Source organism: Barbus barbus (assembly GCF_936440315.1).
Source record: "Barbus barbus genome assembly, chromosome: 30".
Taxonomy (NCBI): Eukaryota; Metazoa; Chordata; class Actinopteri; order Cypriniformes; family Cyprinidae; genus Barbus; species Barbus barbus.
Genome location: NC_136758.1, coordinates 3,250,262 through 3,275,543, shown reverse-complemented (window position 1 = coordinate 3,275,543; position 25,282 = coordinate 3,250,262). Strand labels below are relative to the sequence as shown.

Sequence of the window (25,282 nt, the reverse complement as noted above, 5' to 3'; positions counted from 1 at the left end):
CTTTTGGGAATCATTCTATGATGCCGATTTGCTCCTCAAGAATCATTCTTTGATGACTAGAAAGTTCAAAAGAACAGAATTTCTTTAAAAATAGAATCTTTCGATCAATTTCCCTGCCCCAAACTTTTGAAACTTTTCAGGTTAACCTGCCACCTGTTTTCTTAGGTTTCCAGTCTTTCACCTTCAATAGGTTTAGTGGTCATGTGGTGTTGCGAATGCATTTTTGTAACAAATGTTCCATGTAGTTTCTCAACCAATACATCTATAATAGCAGTCACAATTCAGGACACCTCACAGTGATGAATTAGAAGATTTTAGAAGACCTTTAAAGTCCTTTGAATGTTGCCCATGATAAATTCTTCAGCAAGATCATCTGTGATAAATACTTTGTTTCTACTCAGAAAGAAAAGGGAAAGGAGTACATAACACACCTTTATAATAAAGAATGTTTCAGTATATATTTCAGTATTTTTGTGAACAACGGTCCAGGAAAAATGTGTAATGTCTCATGTTAGAGTTACAGCAGTCTTACACAACACTTGAGTCATCTACGTAAAGCAAGCTCTCTTATTCTTATGAATAAACAAATTATGAGTAAAGCATTACTTTACGCTTGTGATACATGTAACTCACATAAAACACAGAATCAGTGATACAAGTAGGGAGAAAAGGGCATATGTAGAAAAAGATCATATCTCTCCAGGATACGAGCAGGTATCGGGTTTGAGGTTTGGGAGCAGTGAGAGCGTGTAACATGGCATTGATAACCATAGAGCAATCCTTAAATCCTGAAGTACACAATAAATTAAAATATTCCCATGCCATCTCAATGTATTTCTGGTTGAAGGTTAGTTTACGTGCATCATCAAATTCATCCCATATGTCTTGCGGTGTTTTCTTGGGCAGAATGTTTGTGGCTATGCCAAAATCTCCAGGCTGAATAATACTGACCTACAAGAACAGAAAAATTAAATAATGCACTGTGTTCAAAGTAATGTCCTATTTGTAATAACATTTACAATTATTTAAAAAACATTTAGCTTTTAAACAATGACAATGTTAGTTTCCCTTTAAAAGGACTCAGGCCTTACCTTAACTCCAAAACTGGCCATCTCTACTCTCAAGCAGTCTGCAAATGCTTCCAGTCCCCGTTTAGATACACAGTATGCTCCCATGTTCAGACAGTTGAAGAAAGAAAAGATACTTGACACATACAGCATACGACCTAAGAATGATGAAATTAATAGTAATAGTAAGTAAAACTCATTAAGAAAAATAAAAAGTTACAACCGCTGTCATTGGCGCAGTAGTACCCTTTCTGCCTTTTTTTTTTTTTTACCGCTAAAGGCTGTATATTACTACCTTAAAGGGTATACATTACATAAAGTCTTCATATTAGTACCTAAATAGCAAATATAAGTAGTCAACTAAATTTATCAAGGCATTTTTAAATTATCTACATCACTCAAACTTTTCTGATTGGCTGATCAGTGTCAGAAACTGCGTTTATTTTAATGTTTGACTACATGTTTGTAGTTTTTTTTTGTAGTTCTGAACCAAAGCGCAATGGATTGTGGGCAATATTAGCTGTTAGAGTGTGCACGGATCCACACTTCAAAAATCTACCTGAAATAGACCAAACCCCTTATGACGTTGTGTGACTGCTGGGATGTTGAAAGATTTTGATATTTGGTTAAAAATCAGTTGCGACGTCTAATATCAATACTAATTTGATGTCCAATACTGACTGCTGACGTTGATTTTTGTTGTTTATAGGTAGTGTAACCAAAATCCAATATTAAGTCAACGTCAAATACTGATGTCAACCCGATTTTCATTCTCAACCAGAATTCAATGTCTGTCCAACTTCAATCTGACTTTATATTGACGTCCTGTGCCTGCTGGGATACTATGCTTTGGGATAATCTCACATTTTAGTTAGGATGGATAGTATGAACACTGGGATGCAGAGTGAATCTCAGAACAAATCGTTTGAGAATCGTTGGAAAATGAGGCAAGTAAATGCATTTTACAAAAAGTTGATATTGCATGCATGTAAACCTATTGTGGGAGATTTCAAAAACATTATTAGGAACCTTAACAATGGCACAATAATGGGCATTTTAATTAACAATGGCTTTAGTACATTATACGCAAGTTAGAATAGACAGCACCAATGACCTTTGGATGCTCTGACAAGTGGCAAGAATGGGATGGTGACTCTGATGGCACCAAACAGGTTAACGTCAGCCATCTTCTGGAAGTCCTTGGCAGTGCTCCACTCGGTCTCTCCCCAGTCACTGATTCCAGCATTATTTACCACAGCATAGAGGCCTGGGAAAATTAGAGCAATTAACAGAACAAGAGGGATTTCATCCTTGAAATGTAATATACTATAAATAAGACACTTTGAAGTGTTTAAGTTACCATTCTCTGGCAAATTTGCTTGCACAAAATCTTTGGCCAAGCTGACATCTTCATCTTTGGTCACATCCAACTGGAGTACCTTTATACGGTCAGAGCCTTCTTCAACCAGACTCTGAGCCCCGGGACCCTCAGGATATAAACATCCGGCAAACACTGTGAAGCCCATGTGGTCAAGTTTCTTTGCAAGGTGATGTCCAAATCCACTATCACAACCTGTAATCAACACCGCCCGGCCAAATCCATCCGACAAGCCATTTTCTGCGTAGAATACCATTTTAGCCCAGAGCATGAAGCAGATGACCAGACCGATATACGTGTAAATGTGTTCTTCACTCAAACAGTTGTAGCAAATGAGCAGGACGGTCATGCTGAACAACACTGGCTTCATTGTGAATTAGGAGCTCTGATTGATGAACCTTTAATTGATGAAACAGAAATGACATGAAAAAATTACAACTGAAAAAGAGCATCATAATACAAGTGGGTTAAGGGACATCACAATATTAGCAATTACGTAAGATATCATGCATTGTTACAGCATTATTTTACCTTGTGATCTCTGTTGACATGCAAACACACACAAACGTTTACTTGGCTATCGAAATGGGGACATTCCATAGGCGTAATGGTTTTTATACTGAACAAACCGTGTGTGCTATTGCCCTACACCAACCCTACACCTAAACTTAACCCTCACAGGAGACTTTGTGCATTTTTACAATTTCAAAAAAAAAAAACTTTGCTTAGTTTATTACCTGTTTTACAAATGAGGACGTCCCCAAAGGGAGGTTTTTGGAAATTTTGTCAGGTTTACCTCACTTTTGGGTACAAATTTGTCCCCAAAACACGGTTAAATAGGTACACACACAAACGATGAATAATATCACACTCTACTGCAACCAGGACATGCACAAAGACAGATTGACCAAGCGATTAAGAGCCGTGATCAGATTTACTGTAAGCTACAGGCAGTAAATTAAGATAAGAGATATACAGGCACAAATGTTCCAGTTTGAGGTTTCATAAACACATTCTGTGGTTTAATCACAATAGCAGATACAGGAGATTGGCATTGATGCTTTTATCCAAGGAAGAATGACACGAGGATTCACGTCACATATTAACAAGACTGTAGTCTGCTAAAATACTTGTCCAATTTACACACACATACAAAGTAAAGTAGATATTGAAGCTGCTTTATATAAAAGGAAATTAAGCTGAAGTTATGTGTGTGTATACACACACACATTCAGCTTCAAAATTTCTTCCTTTAACCTTAAGGGCACCTATTAAATGTAAATGCACAAGTGTGTTGGCAGTGTGTAACACAACCACCCTATAATGATAAAAATCCACCAGCCCTTTTTTTTTTTTTTTTTTTTTAAAAAGGTCCATAAAAATCATAACCAGGGTCTCAGAACAAGCGGTTTCTGAATCTGTAAAGTGTGACGTCACATTTGACATACCCCGACACGGCTGTTTGTTTTGCAGAGACCCCACCCTGAGTGAGCCACAAACAATCCACCATGCTTATTTGCTCGCTAGAGCATTTAAAAGCAGCATTCAAGGAAGAATTGTCTGCTTATTAGAGCTACAGAAATGTACTCAAGAGCAGTGAGTGACTTTGTTTTTATTTTATTGTTTGGGTCATTAACAGAATAGATGTGTTACGCTGCAGACACTTAATACACAGAATATAAACGTACGATTTCTTTCCCAGCAGTTTACCGTCACAGACATAACTGACCGTTTTTCCCCTCACACTCGCGTTTTTAACAAACTTGTGTATTTGACAGTCAAAGCACAATGCGCTTCAGGTGTGCACTCAGAAATCTGTACAGCAGAAGTTTAAACTAATATGGCTTTAAAGTGCATGATTTCAGCACGATAAACATGACCATCAAAACCAAACCGATGTTTTTTGGCAGAATATCTGCGGTACGAGCTGTAGAGGGATAGCTCAATTCTGAAAGAGGGCAGGGAGCAGCTTATTTTGCATTTAAAGATACATGTTCAAAAACATTCCTCTCAAAATAGGCAAAGCAACTGCTGGTGTACGAACACCTGACAGACGCAAGATGTCAGTTTTACATGCAGTCTAAATCATAAACATCTTAAAGTCATCTGATAAACATTTGACATCTAAAAGAAAAATGTCCTATAGACACGTATTGCAGATGAGAAAACGCTTCCGTGTGTGCGCGCGCGCTATCTGGGATATTACACTATAAAAATGCTGGGTAAAAACAACCTTATCCCAGCTGCTGGGTAACTATAGGACAGAACACGCTCTGGGTTGTTTTGACTAAAGTGCTGGGTTTAGTCATTTGACCCATGCTGGGTCGTTTATGTAACCCAACCAGTGGGTCAGGTTAACGGTTTTGCTGGGTTAAACATGACCTAAAACATTGGATTATTTGTAGTCTCATTGACTTGCGACCTTTAGATTTACCAGTAATAAGTAACAAAATCACAAAAAGGAGTGCAAAACTCTTTAATACAATTACACAACAACAAAAAAGCAACTGTAAATATAAATTTAATTAGTTCACATTTCATTTACATCCAACCCCTACAGACACAAAACAACGGTTTTTGTAGATCAGTTTCTTTAAAACACAAAACAGGCACTGTAGAGTCCTATTCTTTATAAACATTGCAGCATCATAACACTATGAAATAGATTGCCACATGAGAATCAGTCCAAACATTGTGCCATTAAAACCAAGCCAAACAAAGAGACCTACAACAGACAATACAGGTGACAAATTAAATGTTACAAGATGCAAAAAAAAAAAACACCTTTGATAAACAGCCTCAAGTCCATTCCAATGGCATGGCCCGAAACAATGGTGAAGGTGTGGGATGTCGTTGTCTCGTCACCAAGGCACAAAATGTGCAGGAATGCATCACCATGTTGGTCCCCACCTGTTAAATTACACGACACTTGGTCTTGCAACGTAACATTTTTACAAGTTGAAACATTTAAGTGTATTTTATGGAAAACCGCCAAACCATCAGGGTTTTCCTGTGAACTGGGTCTGCTAAAGGTTGCTCAAACTAAATCTTTGCATTACTGATTTAGGTTTCTTTCTGTTTACTGGCACTTCTTGGTTGTCTACCTAAATGTCATCCAACAAACATGGCATACATTACGGGGTATTTAAAGCCCCCAATAAATCTAAAAAAGTTTTAGGTTATTTCGATCTTTTCCTGTAGTGTGTCAGTAGGAAATCTCGGTTTTCATTTCCAAACATTCATTTTGCCATTAATTGTCAAGTCAAGTCAGCTTTATTGTCAATTCTTCCACATGTACAGTACATACATACAGAGAATTGAAATTGCATTACTCTCAGACCCTTGGTGCACACAGTTAACATTAAACACGTTCAGATACAGATAAATACAGTTTAAACATATGTACATACAACTATACAATTATACAAATGAGGATATTGTAGAAAAAAAATAAGAATTAGATCGATAAAGTGGCATAAGGCGCATGGCAGATGGAGTGCAAAAACCAGTTAAATAAGAACAACACTGTGTAGATAAATTTGTAGTGCAAAAGAGCTTATCAGTCTGAGGACATTGTAGAAAATAAAAACAAGAGAGATAGATAAAGTGCATAAGGCACATGGCAGAATAGATGGAGTGCAAACCAGTTGAATGTACAAAAACAAAACTGTGCAGATGTTTTGTTATGAGTGTAGTGCAAGAAGAGCTTATCAGTCTGTTAAAGTGACAAGTCGAAGTGACTGTTCGGATAGATTTTTGTCAGACTATCCGAAGAGGTAATTTGCAGTCAATGTTGGATGGGTAGTGATCAGCCAATGCTGCACAAGTGACAGGTGCCGGTCACAGTTTGTTGGTCGGTGGGGGGGGGGGGTCACAGAGTCAGAGTCCCTAGTGTGTTGCTGTGTTAAATGGGGGTGAAAGAGGGGAGGGGGGGCAAGGACGGGAGGGAGTTCAGCTTCCTGACAGCCTGATGTATGAAGCTGTCCTTCAGTCTGCTGGTCCTCGCCTGGAGACTCCGCAGTCTCCTCCCTGATGGCAGCAGACTGAAGAAGCTGTGTGTCGGGTGGGTGGGATCACCTGCAATGCGGAGGGCTTTGCGGGTGAGACGGGTGCTGTAGATGTCCTGGAGGGAGGGGAGAGAGACACCAACGATCTTCTCAGCTGCTCTCACTATGCGCTGAACTGACTTGCGGCAGGATGCGTTGCAAGCGCCATACCACACAGTGATGCAGCTGGTTAGGATGCTCTCGATGGTGCCTCTGTAGAAGGTGCACATGATGGGGGTCGGGGCTCTGGCTCTTCTGAGTTTGCGGAGGAAGTAGAGACGCTGCTGTGCTTTCTTGGCCAGTGCTACAGTGTTGTTAGTCCAGGAGAGGTCCTCAGTGATGTGCACACCCAGGAACTTGGTGCTGCTCACTCTCTCCACAGTCGCACCGTTGATGGTCAGAGGGGCATGCTGAGTGTGTACTCTCCTGAAGTCAACAACAATCTCCTTCGTCTTCACGTTCAGAGAGAGATTGTTGTCACTGCACCACCCGGCCAGGCGGCTCACCTCGCTCCTGTAGTTTGTCTCATCTCTGTTGCTGATGAGACCCACCACAGTCGTGTCATCCGCAAACTTAATGAAAATGTTGGAGTTGTGTGATGGTGTGCAGTCGTGGGTCAGCAGAGTGAAGAGGAGGGGGCTCAGCACACATCCTTGGGGGGCCCCAGTGTTCAGTGTGATGGTGCTGGATGTGTTACTACCGACCCGTACTGCTTGAGGTCTCCCGGTCAGGAAGTCCAACAGCCAGTTGCACAGAGAGGTATTGAGCCCCAGCTGGGCCAGTTTGTGAGTGAGCTGTTGAGGGATGATTGTGTTGAATGCTGAACTGAAGTCTATGAACAGCATCCTGACATATGAGTCTTTTTTGTCCAGATGTGTGAGGGCTGGGTGGAGGGCAGTGGTGATGGCATCATCGGTCGAGCGGTTGGACCTATATGCAAACTGGAAGGGGTCCAGGGAGGGGGGGGGGGGGGGGGGGGGTGGGGGGGGGGGAGGACAGACTTGATGTGGTGCAAGACTAGCCGTTCAAAGCACTTCATGAGGATGGGAGTGAGTGCTATTGGACGGTAGTCATTAAAACAGGATGGAGATGACTTCTTAGGGACTGGAATGATGGTGGTAGCTTTGAAGCATGTGGGGACAACAGCCTGATTTAGTGAGATGTTGAAGATGTCTGTGAAGACCTCAGTGGAGTTCCACTGCACAGTCTCTCAGTACACGCCCAGGAATGTTGTCAGGACCCGGAGCTTTGCGTGCATTGATCCTGCTGAGGGATCTCCTCACACTGTCCGGGGACAGCGTCATCACCTGGTCGCCGGGAGGAGGTGGAGTCTTCTGTGCAGTGGTGCTGTTTTGTGCCTCAAAGCGAGCAAAGAAGGCATTCAGCTCGTTCAGCAGGGGGATGGTGTTGTCACAGGTCTGTGGTGGGGGCTTGTAATCCGTAATGGTCTGTATCCCCTGCCACAGGCTCCGCGTGTCTCTGCTGTCGCTGAAACGATGGGCTATCCTCCTGGAGTACTGTCTCTTGGCCTCTTTGATGCCGCGGGATAGGTTGGCCCTAGCTGTCTTCAGGCCCTCCTCATCTCCAGCTCTAAAGGCAGCGTTCCGAGCCTTCAGAAGTCTGTAGACCTCCCCTGTCATCCACGGCTTCTGGTTGGCCCGGACAGTGATGGACTTTGTGACTGTTACATCATCAATGCACTTGGAGATGTAGGCAGTAACAGTCTCTGAGTACACTTGGAGGTCTGTAGTATTGTTGTATGTGGCAGCCTGTTTAAACACATTCCAGTCAGTGGTGTCAAAGCAGTCTTGAAGTGCCTCTGACGACCCTTCCGGCCACACTTGAATCGGTTTGTGAACTGGTTTGGTGACTTTAACGAGCGGTCTGTATGCAGGCATTAGCATGACAGTGATGTGGTCTGAGGCTCCGAGGTGGGGGTGGGGGAGGGGGAGGGCCTTGTAAGCTCCTCTCTGGGTGGTGTAAACAAAGTCCAGAGTGTTTTTTCCCCTTGTTGGAAAGTCTATGTGTTGGTGAATTTTTGGGAACACACTCTTTAAGTCTGCGTGATTGAAATCCCCAGCCAAGATAAGAAAAGCATCTGGGTGGGATGTCTGCTGCTCACTGGTGTGCTGGTACAGATCATTTAGTGCCTCACTCCTGTTGTTGTTGCTGGAGCTGGGAGGGATGTATACAGCAACGAGCAGTATGGCTGTATATTCCCTCGGTAGATAGAACGGCCGGCACTTAATAATCATAAACTCCACCAGGGGTGAGCAGTGTTTGCAGACCACAACAGCGTCGCGACACCATGCATCATTGATGTAAACACAAAGCCCGCCGCCGCGGACCTTACCTCCCTCGACGAGAGCTCTGTCAGCTCGATAGCATGTTAGCTGGTCGAGCTGTATGGCGCAGTCCGGTACGCTGTTGTTAAGCCATGTTTCCGTAAACACAAAAACACAGTCTCTTACAGTCCTCTGAGTCGACCGGAGTAGTCGGATGTAGTCCAGTTTATTGTCCAAAGAGCGTACGTTCGCCAGTACGATGGTGGGGATAGCTGGCTTGTGTGGGTTGGCCGCTAGCCTAGCTCGGATACCTCCGCGCTTACCCCTCTTCTGCTTCCTCTCACGCCGCTTGTAGCGCCTCCGCTGTGGGCGAGATGCAGTAGTGGGGGTCGGTGATGGAGAAGGCCTTCGGAGCAGACCGAGGTCCCGCAGCTCTTCAGTGTGCGCGGAGTTTAACTCTAAAAATGTGGTTCTGCCGACCTAGAGCAGAAACTCACGACTGTATGTGCGCTTAAAGACAGGTAGACGAGACGAAGATGTGCAAAAACATTGCGACTTACAAGACAAAAAACACGAAAACACCGGTTTGTCGGGAGAGAGAGAAGCTGCTGCGACTGCGCGCGCCGCCATCTTAGGTTCAAAGAGCGCCAACTTAGGTTGTAGTAATCCAGTGAGTGTCTGACAACAGCCAGTGCTCCACACAGAGATCTGATCTGATCATCCAGTCTGTCTGGAATGACATGAAGAAACGGAGACAGACCAAGTCCAGAAGCACTACAAATTCAAGTTTATAAACATAGGCCTACTATGCATGTACAGGTAAGCAAATGAACCCAGAACATGAATGCAATATGCTGAATTTAATTCTCTAATTGCAATATAAGAACACTTAATATGGTGCAAATTGATGGATGAAGACCATGATAAAGACCAAATAAATAGACTAAATTCTGTATACAGATTGTTAATAAAATGTTGCAAGCAGCTGAGCCCAGAATATATACACATGCAAATATGCTAAACATGTTGAGCATTTTGCTCCCATAGAAAAGTTATAATGAAAATGTAAAGTGTCTTAACGCACCTTACAGTGATAATGTATAAAAAGGACAAATTCGGGGGGGGGGGCTTAAAAGAGAAATTTTAGTACGACATGATACAATTCTGGCAAAACATTACAAAAGCCATACAGAAACGTTACACAGACAGTAAATTAACCAAACTTACCCCTGTATTTCTGACCTAACCATAGTATCTTTGGTTAAAATAAGTATAAAACTTTGAGCACACATGCACACATAAATAACGATAAAGAGATTGTTGAGACCGGTCAAAAAACAAATAAAATGGGCTATTCACAGAATAACGCTAACCCACACAGCAACAGATCAAATATTATATGAACTGAAATCAGTGTGCTCTTACCACAGCTTATTAAAAAGAGGTAAATAATCATATTGTTTACCTTATAATCCTGCTTGTGGCGAGTTGCTTGACCGTCTGACGACGAGACGAGGGAAGAATCCAGAAAATTCAATGAAGAGGAAAAAGAAACCAGTTGGGTCAAAATAACCCAACCCAGGCGTTCAGTGGTGAAAGAACCCCTTGCAGTCCATTTGACCCAGCATGAGCAACCCAACTGGGTGTTTACAGTACCTCAAACAACCCAGAATTATGACCCAGCACAATTACCCCAACAATGGGTTTACAGAAATAACCCAGCACTTTTAAGAGTGTACATCTTGAAAAGAGGGGCACAATGTGACCTTTAAATTTACCCCATTATTCCAAAAATAACCCTAATTTGACGATATTAATTCTATTCTGGACACTTGGAAAAAAAAAAAGAAACAAAGTAGAAACAGTAGAAAGAAAAAGATGTGTTTTTAGACCCAAACTTTGACAACAAAGAGGCCAATTCAGAAAGAAAGACTATCAGGTTTTTGTTTGTTTTTTTAATCATACTGTGAACATGCTATTTTTATACTGCTCTTCAGGTCACTCACCTACTCCTATTAGCTCTGTTGTTTCACTGTCTCCGTGCTTCTTTTATATTGCTTTAAAGATCAGTGCTTCCCAAACCTCTCCTGAAGGCCCCCCCTGCCCTGCATCTTTTGTATGGCTCCCTTATCAAACACACCTGATTCCACTCATCAGCTCGTTAGTAGAGACTGCAAGAACTAAATTGGCTGTGTCTGATTAAGGAGACATACCAAATGTCCAGGGCAAGGGGTACTCCAAGCACTGCTTTAGAATTACCCTCTGAAAGAAGTATTTAACAAACTATTAATTTCAGCTGAACACTTTGTTTCCTCTTCTCTCCTCCCAAGTGCAAACTAAAATCAAACACTAGCAGGCCCTAGAGAGCCAGTGTTAGAAAGTCAGCACATTCAAACTCGGTCCTGGAGGGCCGGTGTCCTGCAGAGTTTAGCTCCAACCCTAATTAAACACACCTGAAGCAGCTAATCAAGGTCTTACTAGGCATACTAGAAACTTCCACGCAGTTGAGTTAAGGCAAGTTGGAGTTAAACTCTGCAGGACGCTGGCCCTCCAGGACCGAGTTTGGACAGCCCTGTTATAAATTCTTTTGAACCGATCATTTTGAAAATAATAATTCAGTGTGATTTGTTAAATCAGACTCATAATGAACTGCTTGAAAGTTTAACTGTCAGTTGTAGTTTTCCCGTAAGAGTGGCCATTTGTGACTTGAATGTGTCTGGCTTCTGGTGTCAGCCGCTTCCAGCTGCACAAAACAGCTAATTTTGCTGTTTGATATTGCAAACTGGTGTTGCTTACCACAATATTTTATGCATTGTCTCACGTATTTGGTTATTATAGGAAATAAATTGTGATTATTTAGGGCTGCTCACTTTAAGACATTTGACATGAGACACAGTCACAGTCTGTTTCGGTCTGCCTAAACAAATATCATGCCACATTATTAGCAAAGTTATGATCAGCTTTTTTCTGCATCTCAATCATGCATACTTGTTATCTGTTGCATATTGACATGCAGTTTTGTTGAACACAAATGTTTTTCAGATGAATAATTAATGTAAACATTAGAATCATTTTCAAAATGGTTTTATGGTTTAGCCGATTGTCCTCAATGACGGAAAATGTAAACAATTCAAATTAAACACTGTTGTCGTAAAGTAGTTCCAATTAGGACAACGTTAAATATTCTAGATATAATCTCATATATTAACAATCTAATACCATACAGGATATTGTTTAATATATGTAATCTAATATATTAAACATTAAAGATGAGTTATGTATTAGCAGTCAGAAATATTTGTGAATTTATATTTGGTCATTAATATCGAATGTAATATCATCAAATTATTAAATTTATTGGGAGTTCTGTAAACTTTGACATTTTCTTCAAGCAGCTGACCTTAGCTGGTAATCCTGGGTTATGGAAGTGGACATGTGAACACCATCGGTTCTTTATGGAAATAATTAATGGGGTTTTTGATGGACTGTTGAATTCTATTTTTCTTTTATGTTTTTTAAATATATCAATTTCTAGAAAATGTGCCTAAAAAATCTTAGAAGGAGAGTTCCAAATCTGCTATTAAATTTGTAATGTTTATTTTGAGCTTTGTTCAGTATTGTAGAGTCATGCTTAGTGATGTGTATTCCGGATAAGGAGTCTAAGTGCTGGAAACAGTATGTCAAAATAGCTTGAAATGTTGTTCAGTGTGACAGCAGTGTCCTGAGGCATTACACACGCTATTGGAAGCTTAATCAAAAACTAATTTAAACAGCACTTTTACAGTTGTATTATAATTGTTATGCATGCAGTTTTTAATCACCATTTATTAATTGAGACTCAGACTGAATTAATTATTTGTACTTTAAAATGGATTTTCTGAATTAAATTACTGAAACCATGAGATGATGACTAATCGAGGTCTCTAAACATAAGCTTTCCCCACAAATATTAACCAGAAATGTTATTAGCCTTTTTGTACACAATGCAATGCATCCCTCCCCAAACTTACTTTTGGCTCTTGTGATGAATATCCAGGTAAAAGTTAATTCACGAACACCAAGCCTTTGTTATTCATGGATGGAGAATTTGGCGTCAGTCTCAGAAGAGGTTTCTTCAGCTGTAAGATGGTAGGGAAACCTTCATTTATTTGACCTAACCAAATACCATGACATCATGACACTCGTGATTGCAGTGGGAAATGCCACGCTGGATGCATGAGTTTGAATAAAAAGGACAAAGAACTGCATTATAAGTATCTAAAAAATAATTATGAAACTGATAACCTGATTTCATGTGTATTATCAATAAGCCATGAGAATAAGTCATTTGTTCACTCAAATGTATTTTGATCAAAAATAAATGATGCTCATTCAGTACAACATGTGTTATGAGCTGACTATCATGGGAAAGATGTGTAGTCACATGATATATATTAACTTTTTTTTTTAGTACATGTTCTAAAAACCACCAGTAAAAGGAAACGTAGACATTTACATTATACATACATATACATATATATATATATATATATATATATATATATATAGAGAGAGAGAGAGAGAGAGAGAGAGAGAATAATATCTGGAGAAAGTGTAATCCGTTTTTTTTGGTACATCAAGCATGTTACAGAATAAGCGTTCAAGTAAAGTCCGAAACAGAATAAAATAAAATAAATAAAATTGGCTGATAAGTCTTCTTGTATGGTCATTTAGTGTCAGAAGCTGGATTTTTATTTGCCACAGAAAAGCCCCACAGAGAACAAACAACTAATAGCAGAAGAGGATGACAGTGGTAACATGAACAACTAGAGCCTTCTTTGTACTGTGTTCAATCACTAGACCAGTGGTTTTCAAACCTGTCCTGGAGGCACCAATGCCTTGCACATTTTGTATGTCTCCCTTATTAAACACACCCAAATCAGGGCTGTTTCTCAATTCCAAGAACACAGAGAACGGACTTGTGTTCTCATGGAGACCAGTCTTGCAAGGCTTCCTTGGAAGAGCAAACGCGGACACAGAACGCATCCTTGGGAGAATTGAGATGTACTGCGTTCTTGCTTAACTGACAGCATAGTCTCAGCATAAGCAGTGGCCAATGAACAATAGATATAACAAAACATTTAGGGGTGGGACGATACATGTATTCCTAGCGAACTGTCACGAGGCCTTGAGGCATGAGGACTTACAACGAATACAGGCAATTCACTCTCAATCCAGAAGGGGGCTTCTGCAGTAATACAACGCTGTTTGATCACCGCCAGCAGAAGAACAGCGAATGCCGTGAGTTGCACAGTTGGAAACAAAGCCCCCTAGACCAGGGATACTCAAATCTGGCCTCAAATCATCCACTTTCCTGCAGAGTTTAGCTCTAACCCTAATCAAACTCACATGAGCATGCTAATCAATGTCTTCAGGATCATTACAAAATCACAGGTAGGTGAGTTTGATCAGGGTTGGAGCTAAACTCTGCAGGAAAGTGGATCTAGTAAGCCAAATTTGAGTATCTCTGCCCCTAGACAGTGACCATGTGCTGATTCTGAACGCATCTCTCACACAGACTGATAAAGGGGTATACTTTAAAGGCTTGCGCACTCAACTGTTTGCGAAATAGAGCTTTGTGCTCGTGTATCCTACCTCCCTCATTCAACACAAATCCAAATATTCCATAATATTTCCATATTTGCAATGTAACGTATCTGAATGCTAAAACTAATATTTATTCTCTAAATTACAGGCTTTGTACTTCCAACGGTGACACAGAGCCGCGCGCGCCGATGTTTGTATTTTATTTTGATAAAGTACCAACTGATGTGTTTTGTGTGTGTGTGTGTGTGTGTGTGACGCGATCACTTCAACTGTTTCCTTATACCAGCAGAATCAACTTTAAACACTTATCGTCTTAATAATGCATCGCTGTGTAAAGGTCTGCTTTTATTTGTGTACACTCACAATGAAAACCAAACATTGTGCTTTTATAAAATAAAGAAAACCAATAGGATGTTGCTTTCTGCCATTTGAGTTTCCTTTCTGTGAACAAATTAAGCCTGCCACAAAACTGAACTGAAACTCAGCATATATAGGCTATGTTTTTCCCCTTGTTTATCTGTTAACTAAATCAAATATATTTCAAGAATTTATTTCTTGTATGTATATATGTACTGCAGATTATATATATAATGTAATATAATATTTAGCATTACTACTGTACTACTCTCTGTTCAAAATAAATGAAAAGAAACCGAGCATACTAGTTTGTTGTTTTTTCCTGTTGTACCGAAATCATATTGAACCGTGACCCCCGAACCGAGGTACGTACCGAACTATGACATCTGTGTACCGTGCCACCCCTAATAACATTACAAACAAATGTCATAACTTATTAAAACATTTATATAATTTTATTTTACAGCGTTAGGCCTATATGTTTAACTATGACTAAGATTCTAGGGATGTCACAATTACTGGTTTGACGATAAATCATGATAAATTTCCCCACGGTTAGTATTATATGGAAGCAGAATAATGACAATAGTTTCTTAAAAATAAAGCATGCTGAATTCCACAAATCGAAAAAAAAAAAAAAAGATGCATTGCAATTAACAGTGCTTGCATTTTAATGCCTTGTATTTCCAGGACTGGCATGTTTAAGTCCTGAAATTTAACATAGTTGTTTATTTAAGCTGTGAATATTTCAATTCAAAATATTTCACACACATTTTCATAATTAAAAATTCAATAATTCATATTCACCTTCCAGAATTCACTTCCAAAATATTCAGTCTGTTTAAAAATATGATGTATGATATTCGACAGGCACATTTTGGTCATTTTATTTCACTTTCCAAATTCGCTGCCACAAATTTCAGTGGTTAAAATTCGGCAGAAAATTCAGTGTTGCACATCCAGGACCCACAGGGTTAGCAGTAGAGCACCGATGCATGATCTCCAGCTGGCTGTTGATGAAGGCCATATGTGGATCAAGTCATTAATTTACAAAAACTGATTTGCAGAAATGGAGCAAGCGCTAAGTAGAAGTTTTGATTATCGGGCCCAGTATAAACATGTGGAAAAGCTGATTGTGTGTATGTTTAATTCAAATCTTCGCTGTTTCCCGTAGCCTACATGTAATCAGCTTTCTCTACCACAGAGGAGATTATAATGCTCTTTTACCCAACGCTGAAGAACAGAAATAGCATTACATCTGAGGAAGACATATATTGCTTTCAGTTGCTTAGTTTCTGTAACTTTGTATCATGGCTTGTGTGACGCTGTGCTGTAATACTGGGGCTGTACATGGAGGCACCAGCAAACACTTGGATTGTTTTCAGTGGAAACAAATTAAAATAGCCTACGCCATCATTTTTATATTTTTTTGAAAACAAACATGATTCAGCTGAGCGAATACATGCCTCACAGACATGATAAATATATCTATAGAAAGCTTTAAATGATCACTTAACGAAATATTTTTTTTTTATATATTTATATATTTTTATTATAATCTTAATCATAATCAATAAAGACGCATTTCTCTCTAAAGGCGTGTCTAATGAGGAGACGGCGAGTCAGGATCAACAACTTCATCCTTGCGACTCAGAAAACATTAGTTTATTAGTAAATAATTCAAATATCTCCTTACTATTTCCCGCAGACACATTCATGGTTATGTTTGCTGGGGTTTTGCAGCAAGCTTTAGCCTATTGCGTGCATTTGAACACAGAACTCTTCATCTGCGCTGAAGTCACCTGCTGCTGCTGCGGGACACTAAACACCATCGAGCTGCTCTCAGTCGCGGCACGGTCTCGTGTTGTTTAAATTATATTATATTATATATATATATATAAATATTAAAAATACAGAATACCTGTGTGTTGGTCCACTAAACATTTGTCATACTAACTAGTATTTACCTCATCATTTTGCATACAAGAATATTTATGATTTTAAACCACAAAAATCAATCACTACAGTATCTGGAGAAATGCTCCCACCGTTCCTCCAGACCTTTCTTTACTGTTGAAACAGCAGCAGGAACCCCTCATCCCAGCAGAACTGCTCTGCATCAGGCTTGGACCAAAAATGCGTAGAATGCTGTAAAACATGACAAACAAACACAGACAATCATTATGTGATCTTTCCATTAATATATAATAATACAAAGATAATTTGTCACAACAGAGTTATCCAGCAATTCATAGTGAAATGATGTGGTTGCTCAACCAAGTTACTGTGCAAGGGTACTGTGATCAGTGTATATCATTAAAAATATCATATGTGAGTGGTTTGTTTTTGTGTGTTATAAAAAAATTGCACATTCAGTCAACATTCATTTTATGTTGTAAGAAACAGTGCCCTGATTTCTATGACATAAAATGAACTCTAACTGAATGTGCAATTTTTTTAATAACCCTTTTTTATAATACATAACACTCTTACCTATAAACACTCTATCCCTCTCACATATGTATTTATCTCTCCACACACACACACATTTTTAATGACACTGATCACAGAACCCTTGCATAGTATCTTGGTTGAGCAACCACATCATTTCACTGTCTTGCTGGATAACACACTCATACAGACACACACACACACGCTTACATATTTATATGTTAGTGATATCTAAGTAATAACGTGCCTGTGTGAACTGTAGTTTACACACATGCACACAAAGGACACACACACACAGCAAACTTCGTTTTTTTAGTGGTTTGCAAACAATTCGACTTATCGATGCTTTTTCCTGTTTTAAAATAATAAGTATGTGACGTATTTGGACACAGGCGTGGCTTGTGACGTCAGGCTTGGATGTGGGCGGGGTTGGATGTTCACCGCAGGCTGCAGCCAGACGCTCCTCAGCAACGGTGCTAGAGGAGAGCTGCCATCCTGACAGCATCTGTGGAGCCAGAATTGCTCTCTTTTTTTTTATGTCATGATGGTGATTAGCCAAGACCGAGGCCAGGCAAATTACATTGGTTTACTGCGTCCTTAATTGCCGGATTACAACTTTAAATACTGGTATTGGCTTTGAGCTTACTTGAATAATGTAATGATAAATATGAAAGACTACAAAACACACACACACACACAAACACACAAAAATGTGAATAATAATAATAATAAAACACTAGAGCATTATACAGCTCAATGTTCAGTGGCCTGTATGGCCAGTCCGAGTCCTTCAGATGCAGTCTTTGATAACAATTTGTTAATATTCTGACAATAGATGTTGTTACTTTCATTTTCAAAATAATCAGTGGTGGACTGTAAGGAATTACATTCATTTACGTATTCTCGTACAAATGTGAATTACTTTTTTTTCTCACAGGACAGCAACAATATAAAAATATGGTCTTTTACAACATGATGCATTGAACAATACTGTATACCTTTACTTTTACTCCCAATACCTTAAGTATATAGGGTATGTAAAATAATACTTTTAATTAGAGGATAGTTCACCCAAAAACCCTCAAGTTGTTCCAGGTTTGGAATTTTCATTTTTGGGTGAACTATCCCTTCAACTAAGGTTTTAAATATGGTTTTTCCCCAATGTGGCATTACTACAGTTTACTAATGTACCTCAATATTTCGTCTACTAATTACTTTGTCATAGCTCTAAACAATTTCTCTTTTCCTTCTTTCCCTAAATCAGACAGACCCCTGTACTGCAGGATAAAGCTGAATGTGCCAGCGCTGGACAGGTTTTTAATAGTTTTGGGCTGAGCAGGGAGGCCCTGACAGTGCTGCTGGTTCTTCTGAGAAGTGAACGATGACAAGGATGGGGTGCAGCAATCCAGACCCTGGTGTTTCTCTTTTGTCTGCCAGTGGTACATCATACAGAGTGGTGTCCAGAGTGTTTGACATGCCTCGTTCCACTGTCCACCGCATTGTTCTCTGAGACGCTGAGGAGTAATTCACCTCCCGAAGACCCCAGAAGACCTGGAGGCAGGGCTGGGCTCAATATTGATGTTGTTTTTCTGATTGATGTATCTTGTAAATAGTTGTAAAAAAGTACTTTCAGTAATGTATAGAACAATTTGTTTTGTGTGTAAAAATATATTTACAGGACAAAAAAAAAAATGTATAGAGGAATGTTTTGTAAGCTGCATTAAAAAAAATGAAGAATGTACATAATTACTTCCCTTTTATTTACACATGTGAATATGCATAAAAAAATACAAAATGTACAGGAAGTACTTGGTTTCATTTACAAATAAATTACATTACGTATACAACTTACCATTTCGTTTTTAACTTACATCACAAAAATAAACTGAAGAAATTAGGTTGTTTCATTGTCAATGTGACAAAAAATATATTTTTTCTACTGTTTTCTCTTCCTCAGAGAAGGGTTAATAAATAATTTACAGTCTCTCCATTCTCTCTCTGTTCTCCTGTGCTCTTCTCTCCTCTGTCTCTCTCTCTCTGGAGTTTGATGTCCTCCCTGAGTAGCTCCACCAGCTTCCACTCACCCCTCACCTGTCCCAGGACACCTGCAATCCAAAGGCAGAGCAAATAAACCATGCCTGTTAACAACAACAGCACAATGAATATCAGCAAAAATCTGTCTATTAACTTGCTTACTTTGTATTTTTAAGTCCTTCCCCAGCAGGCTCCTAAAACAAGAGAAAATGGAAACACTTATGAAAAATATTTAGACAGTGGTGCAGTCTTTGAAAATATGTACAACATATTTAAACATATGTAAAAATTGGTGCAACATTAGAAAATATGACACAGCGGCACATGCATACAAAATACTGAAGTACTCAAGTTTGGTTAAAACATCTGTAGACATATCTTGCATGACAGCACTGCAAAAACACTACAAAGGGAAAGACTATAGCTTTATATACTGGTTGTCTTATTGTTTGTGGGCTTTGTGTAAAAAAACCTGGCTTTTAACACTAGGTATTTGAGTAAATGAAAACACAATACTTACTTTTCAATGTGAATTCCCCACAGAACTCTCATCCGCCGTGCTCTTTGAATATAAATTCCATCGTCATCTGCGCGCAAGTGATTCTGGGATATGGTAGGGTGCAAATCAGATGTACACTTAATTTTCCTGGGAAACGGAGGGTGCATTTGAAGTCGCTTTTGACTTACGGCAGCCTTCGCCGCACCGCGGTGATGCAATCGGCCTTCGAATGTGGTCTTCGGAGGGCAGATCCTGAATTGGGACAGCTTACATCGTGACGCAGTTTTCGGATGCAGCCTGAGACAGCCTTCGTTGCACCATTGTGACGCATTCGCACTTCAAATGCGCACTCTGAAGTGCGTACACTAAACTTTGGGAGACAGCTCACATGATTTCCTTGTCTCCTTAATCAAACACACCTGATTCAGATCATCAGCTCATTAGTAGAGACTCCAAGACCTGAAATGGGGGTGTCAGACAAAGGAGGTGTGCAGTGTTGGGGGGCCTCCAGGAACATGGTTGGGAAGCACAGCACTAGACTATGGTCAGGGGCTGGAGCCAACACTGGGCTGTGGGCTCAGGAGCTGGAACGAGTTTGTGACTGGACTCTGGGGCTGGATTGGATTCAATGGCAAACGTGGACTCTGGATCGGGCTTCACTGGGACAGACTTGGAAATCATATGAAGGTCCAGGAATTTCCCAGCATATTCCTCAATTGGGCGGCCATCCTGAGAGATGGAGAACAACAAATCGACAGGGTGAAGAAGTAGGCACATAGTTGTTGTTCGTGGTAGGTCAGGGGCCCATTTCAGAAAGGAGGTTAAGTGAAAACTCTCAGTATGTAAACCCTGAAATGAGGGAAACCCGAGAAAGCAGTGTAAGTCAAGCCTGTTGCTGAAAGAGAGGTAACTTACTCTGTGAACCTAACCCGAACCTAACCATGGTCAAGTTCAATGTAACTTACGACCATAGTTAGCTAACGATGCTTTTAGGAGACACACCCCTGGTCAGGAGCAGGTTTTCATCGGTAAACCCTGAGTTTCTTTCCATCTCCTCCCCCTTTTTAAAGTGTTAGCGATGTTTAAATGCATCATTCATTCAGACTGCAAAATTGCTTTTCTTAACAAGTATTTTTGTATTATTACAAGTACAAATATCTAATCAATAAAAATGATCCCGCACACTATCAGTCCATGCTAAATATAGAAATTTATTACAAAAAAACAGCAACGTTTCGGTCCACTGACCTTCCTCAAGCTTGTGTATACTATTACTGTTTTTTGTAATAAATTTCTATATTTAACACAAATCAAAAATGCCCTTGATCAAAAATGTACAGTAGTCAAAGGGATTTCAAATCAATGACTTTATTAAATATAAAATATTAAATTCAGGTTAAAACAGCTAGATATGGCCAAAAATGTAAATACACAAGTACAAAAAAACAAAAACAAAGAGAAAGTAAACAAAGCAATGTAAGATTGTAAGATTTCTACATGTGAAAGTTGATGTGTGTGAAAGTCTTATCTGTAGTACATCAATGTCCAAACACTGTTCATAGCCGAAGTTGCCTGATATTAAATTAATAAACCACCCTTTTGTAATGAAAACATGCCACCGCTCTCAAACATCAGACTCTTCCTAAACAGGAACAATCAAAAATAGAATATGGTCTCACACCGTAAAGAACTTTAAATCCATATTCAAACTGGACCATGACGTGGTGACAGTGCTTCTGTCCATGGAAGATGGACACAGAAGATGTTCAGGATGCATTTGTCACGATAAAGAGGTTGTATGAAAGTCTTCTGAATGGTAATAAACACAAATGTGCATGCTATATTTTCACATATTTCATTGTTTATTAGTGCATCCTTGATTTATTTGAGAAATAATTAGAAAAAACAGCAGTAATGTTTTACCAACAGTACATACTTTTGCTAAGCAGAATTAGTTTTTTGCTTTAACGTGAACAGCATGATGTTTATTCTTGATTTATTATTTGAAAATGTCTCATTCAGTAGGACTATCATTAACACATATTGTTTTTATTTATCATGTCTCCTAGCACAAATGTTAATATATATTTTCTTTTAATTTGAAAGTTTGTTAGTGTCTGATCCTCAGTTATAGTGCTGTGGTTCCAAACCTTTTGACCTTGAAGCCTCCTTCTTATGTAGTTCAAATTATATAAGAAAACTTGAGGCCTGCCATGTATTATTTTGATCATGTCAAATTGATATTACGTAAAGTACAACCCATAGGATGACTTAAACAATAATAAAACGTTATTTATTTATTTTTGCTGAATTATTGTTGAATTATTATTATCGGAGGAGTCAGGTCTGAGCGTGCAGTTGGGCCTCCGGGCCTGCAGCTTCACAGAAACGAGACGCGAGTGAAAGACGTTATGGTAAGTAAAGATTAAAAATGTAAAGTCATAATTCATAGTTTGTGTCCGGGAGCATTTTGAGGTTTCATGGAAGGCGGAAATAGTCCGAAAAGAGCTTATATTGAAAAATACGCGGACACGGTTTTCACCTCAAAAACGGTCTTAACCTTTTTTTTACTGAACGTAAGAGATACTTTTAATATAACGTCCGTGAGTGTCATATTTACATAATATTTTACATTATCTCCACCTTTTGAGGTGTTAGTAGACGGTTATTAACACATTTAACGTTACATGTTAATTCGTTTTCTTATTTCTCGCGGTTAAACTGAATGTAGTTTCCTAAAGGAAACGGCGTTATGTAATAAAGACTACCTTAATTATTTTGAGGCTGATGAAGTGATAATTGTTAAAAGTAATGTTTTTCATGTAATATTTCAGACTTGTTGAGCTTGTGTCTTAATGCCCGCTCCGACACCGTGTGAGGACGCGATTTTCTCAACTTCTTCAGAAGAGAGGGAAAGATAAGGCAAGTAAACTTCATAATCCCATGTTATCCAAAAAAAATTGTTTGTTTTTTTAAACTAAGAGTAAGATAATGTTTGTTGGTTTTTTTTGTAGATGTTGAAAGCCTGAGACATAGGAGAGCATCATTCTTTTGAGATTGATGTAAGTTATTTTTTTAGAAAATAAATGTTTCTGTTGTCTCCTGCCTGTTTATTTCACATTTTGATGCAACAACAGTGCGTTTACGTGTTTATATTTTATGTAAACATTGATGTCTGTGTTTTTCATTGCAGAACCCAAACCAACTTTGGAGATGTCTGATTTGGAGAGTCATCATTCTTGGACTTCCTTTCTTAAAGGAATAGTTCACACAAAAAAATAATTTACTTGCCCTCATGTCATTCCAAACCTATAAGACTTTTGTATGTCTTTACAACACAAATGAATATATTTTTTATTTTCTCTCATAATTTTTTGTTAATCCATTGAGAGTCTAGATAATCTGTATTTTCGAGCTTCATAAATACAGTTATTGTTGAAGTAATCCATTCCAATATTTATATATGTATAATCCTTAAATTATATGATAGCGAATGTCTGTTCAGAAGAAAATATTGGTCTCCCAGACTTGCAATGGAGGACAAACTATATTTATTTGTGTTCCAAAAATTAGCAGAGTTTGTATGTGTCTGGAACAACATGGGGGAGAGTAAATTATGACCATTTTCATTTTTTGGTGAACTAACCCTTTAAAGATCAGCCCTCCACGTACATGGAAGATTGTGAGGTATGTGAATGTCATGTTTGTTTTAATGTTTCAGTAAAGAAAGCAATATATTTATTTAAACAATATTTCATGCCCTCACACTAGTGCTGCCATTATAGCATTCTAGAGCGCTGTGGTAGACAGACATTAAACAACCACACAAAGCAGATGAAATGATAAAACAGACTATTTACCTATCCTTACTGATGTGGATGCACCTCTATCTGAAAATGGATAGTTTAATTAAATGTTTTCTTTTTTCAAATGTTTTTCTCTTTTTAGGCCACTGATGGAGAACAGGCGGTGACTGGGATGAATGCTGGTCAAAGAGGAGAATGACATTTCCCCCAAACTGATTCAACAGTGGTTTTAAAGGAGGACGCTGCCCTGGATGTTGTAAAAGATGTCACATGCTGTGCTGATGGGGCTTCTTCATGACTGCATCAATTATGCTAAAGAGATCATGAAAATTGACAGTGATGCATGATATGTATTCATGGACTATGAAACAAACTGTAAGTGTATAATTTGTAAAAACCAAATGTTAAATGCTTGTTCTGTGTTTAGTAGAAGTGGAGTTTACACTCTGTCATTCATACACACGCTCACATTCTTTCACACACATGCATCTGTTGAATGTTATAATATCAGTGTTAATGTTGTGGTTTGTTTGTGTAATGTTATGCCAGAATAGTTTGTATAGGACTTAACTATTAACTAATTGTACAATTATTGTATAATAGTGTTTTTGTATATTTTATGCAATATATAAAATTTACCAAAAAAGTCCAATTTGATCAGAAGTTATATTCAACAAATGTTCAATGCTTCATTTATAAACTCTGTAGCTGTTAATGCCATACTTTTCTGAATTTCTTCTTAAATGCATGTTACTTTTTGACTGTTTTCTCTTGTTTTTAATAAATATTTACCTTCTGAAAGTCACTCTTTGTGTGATTTTAAAATGAACAAGATTTGTAGGTTTAATTTGGGATCATTTTAGCCTAGCAATGTAGTAATTTTAAACCATAAAAAAGCAACCCAGCATGCTGTAACAGAACTGTTTGTTTAGTTTCCTTTTTGTCCTTATTTGGTTCTTCCTGTTTTAGTTTGTGTCCTAGTTTTGTTAATTAATGATCGTCATCACCTGTGTTTAATTAATTACCTTGTTTCCTCGTTTGTTCCAGCCCCTTTATAAGTCCTCAGTTCTGCCTTTGTGTTTGTCTGATCTTAAGTTAACATATGGTGAATGTGAGTTGATGCTAAATAAATATCTCTTTTTGTTATTCTTCGTTGAGCACTCCTTTTCCCTACAACCACAGACCGTTACAGAAGATCAGACCGACACAGATGATGGGCGAGCTCGCGCAATTTTTTGAGCTGGCTCACGCCATCCAGGACCCAGCCAGCTTTATGTTGGCTTTTGCGCCTCTCGCCCTCGCCAGCACGCTGGATGGAGGAACACTCAAGATGATGCTCCGGCTCGGGCTCACCTTCCACCAGCAGCGAGAGCTCCCAGACACCTCCGATCTCGACTGGAGAGAAGCAATGATCCGGTGTCTGGAGAGCCTCCGACCCCGAGCCGGAGCCCTACCCACGGCGATGAATGTTCCGCCGGCGGCGAGGAGGATACCGCCGCAACAGGCGATGAACGTTACGCCGTTGACGGTGATGATGGTCCCGTCCAGCCCACCTGAGTTCCCGCTGGTCCCGTCCAGCCCACCTGAGTTCCCGCTGGTCCCGTCCAGCCCACCTGAGTTCCCGCTGGTCCCGTCCAGCCCACCTGAGTTCCCGCTGGTCCCATCCAGCCCCGCGCCTCCCGTGCGCCCTCTAAAGTCCACGCTGCAAGAGCGCCCTCTAATGTCCGCGCTGCAAGAGCGCCCTCTAATGTCCGCGCGGCAAGAGCGCCCTCT

The 25,282-nt window shown here is 39.4% G+C and overlaps 1 protein-coding gene across 1 annotated transcript; it reads right to left on the bottom strand.

Annotated features, from left to right (window-relative positions):
- Window positions 1–435: 435 nt before the first annotated feature.
- On the bottom strand, window positions 436–12,898 carry LOC306850212 (D-beta-hydroxybutyrate dehydrogenase, mitochondrial). Its single transcript, XM_079385720.1, has 5 exons — window positions 12,787–12,898; window positions 2,428–2,843; window positions 2,182–2,334; window positions 1,092–1,225; window positions 436–951 (listed from the first exon to the last, which is right to left on the bottom strand). The coding sequence occupies exons 2-5, from the start codon at window positions 2,813–2,815 to the stop codon at window positions 589–591; spliced, it is 1,038 nt and encodes a 345-aa protein (XP_079241846.1). The 5' UTR covers window positions 2,816–2,843; window positions 12,787–12,898; the 3' UTR covers window positions 436–588.
- Between the last annotated feature and the right edge of the window lie 12,384 nt (window positions 12,899–25,282).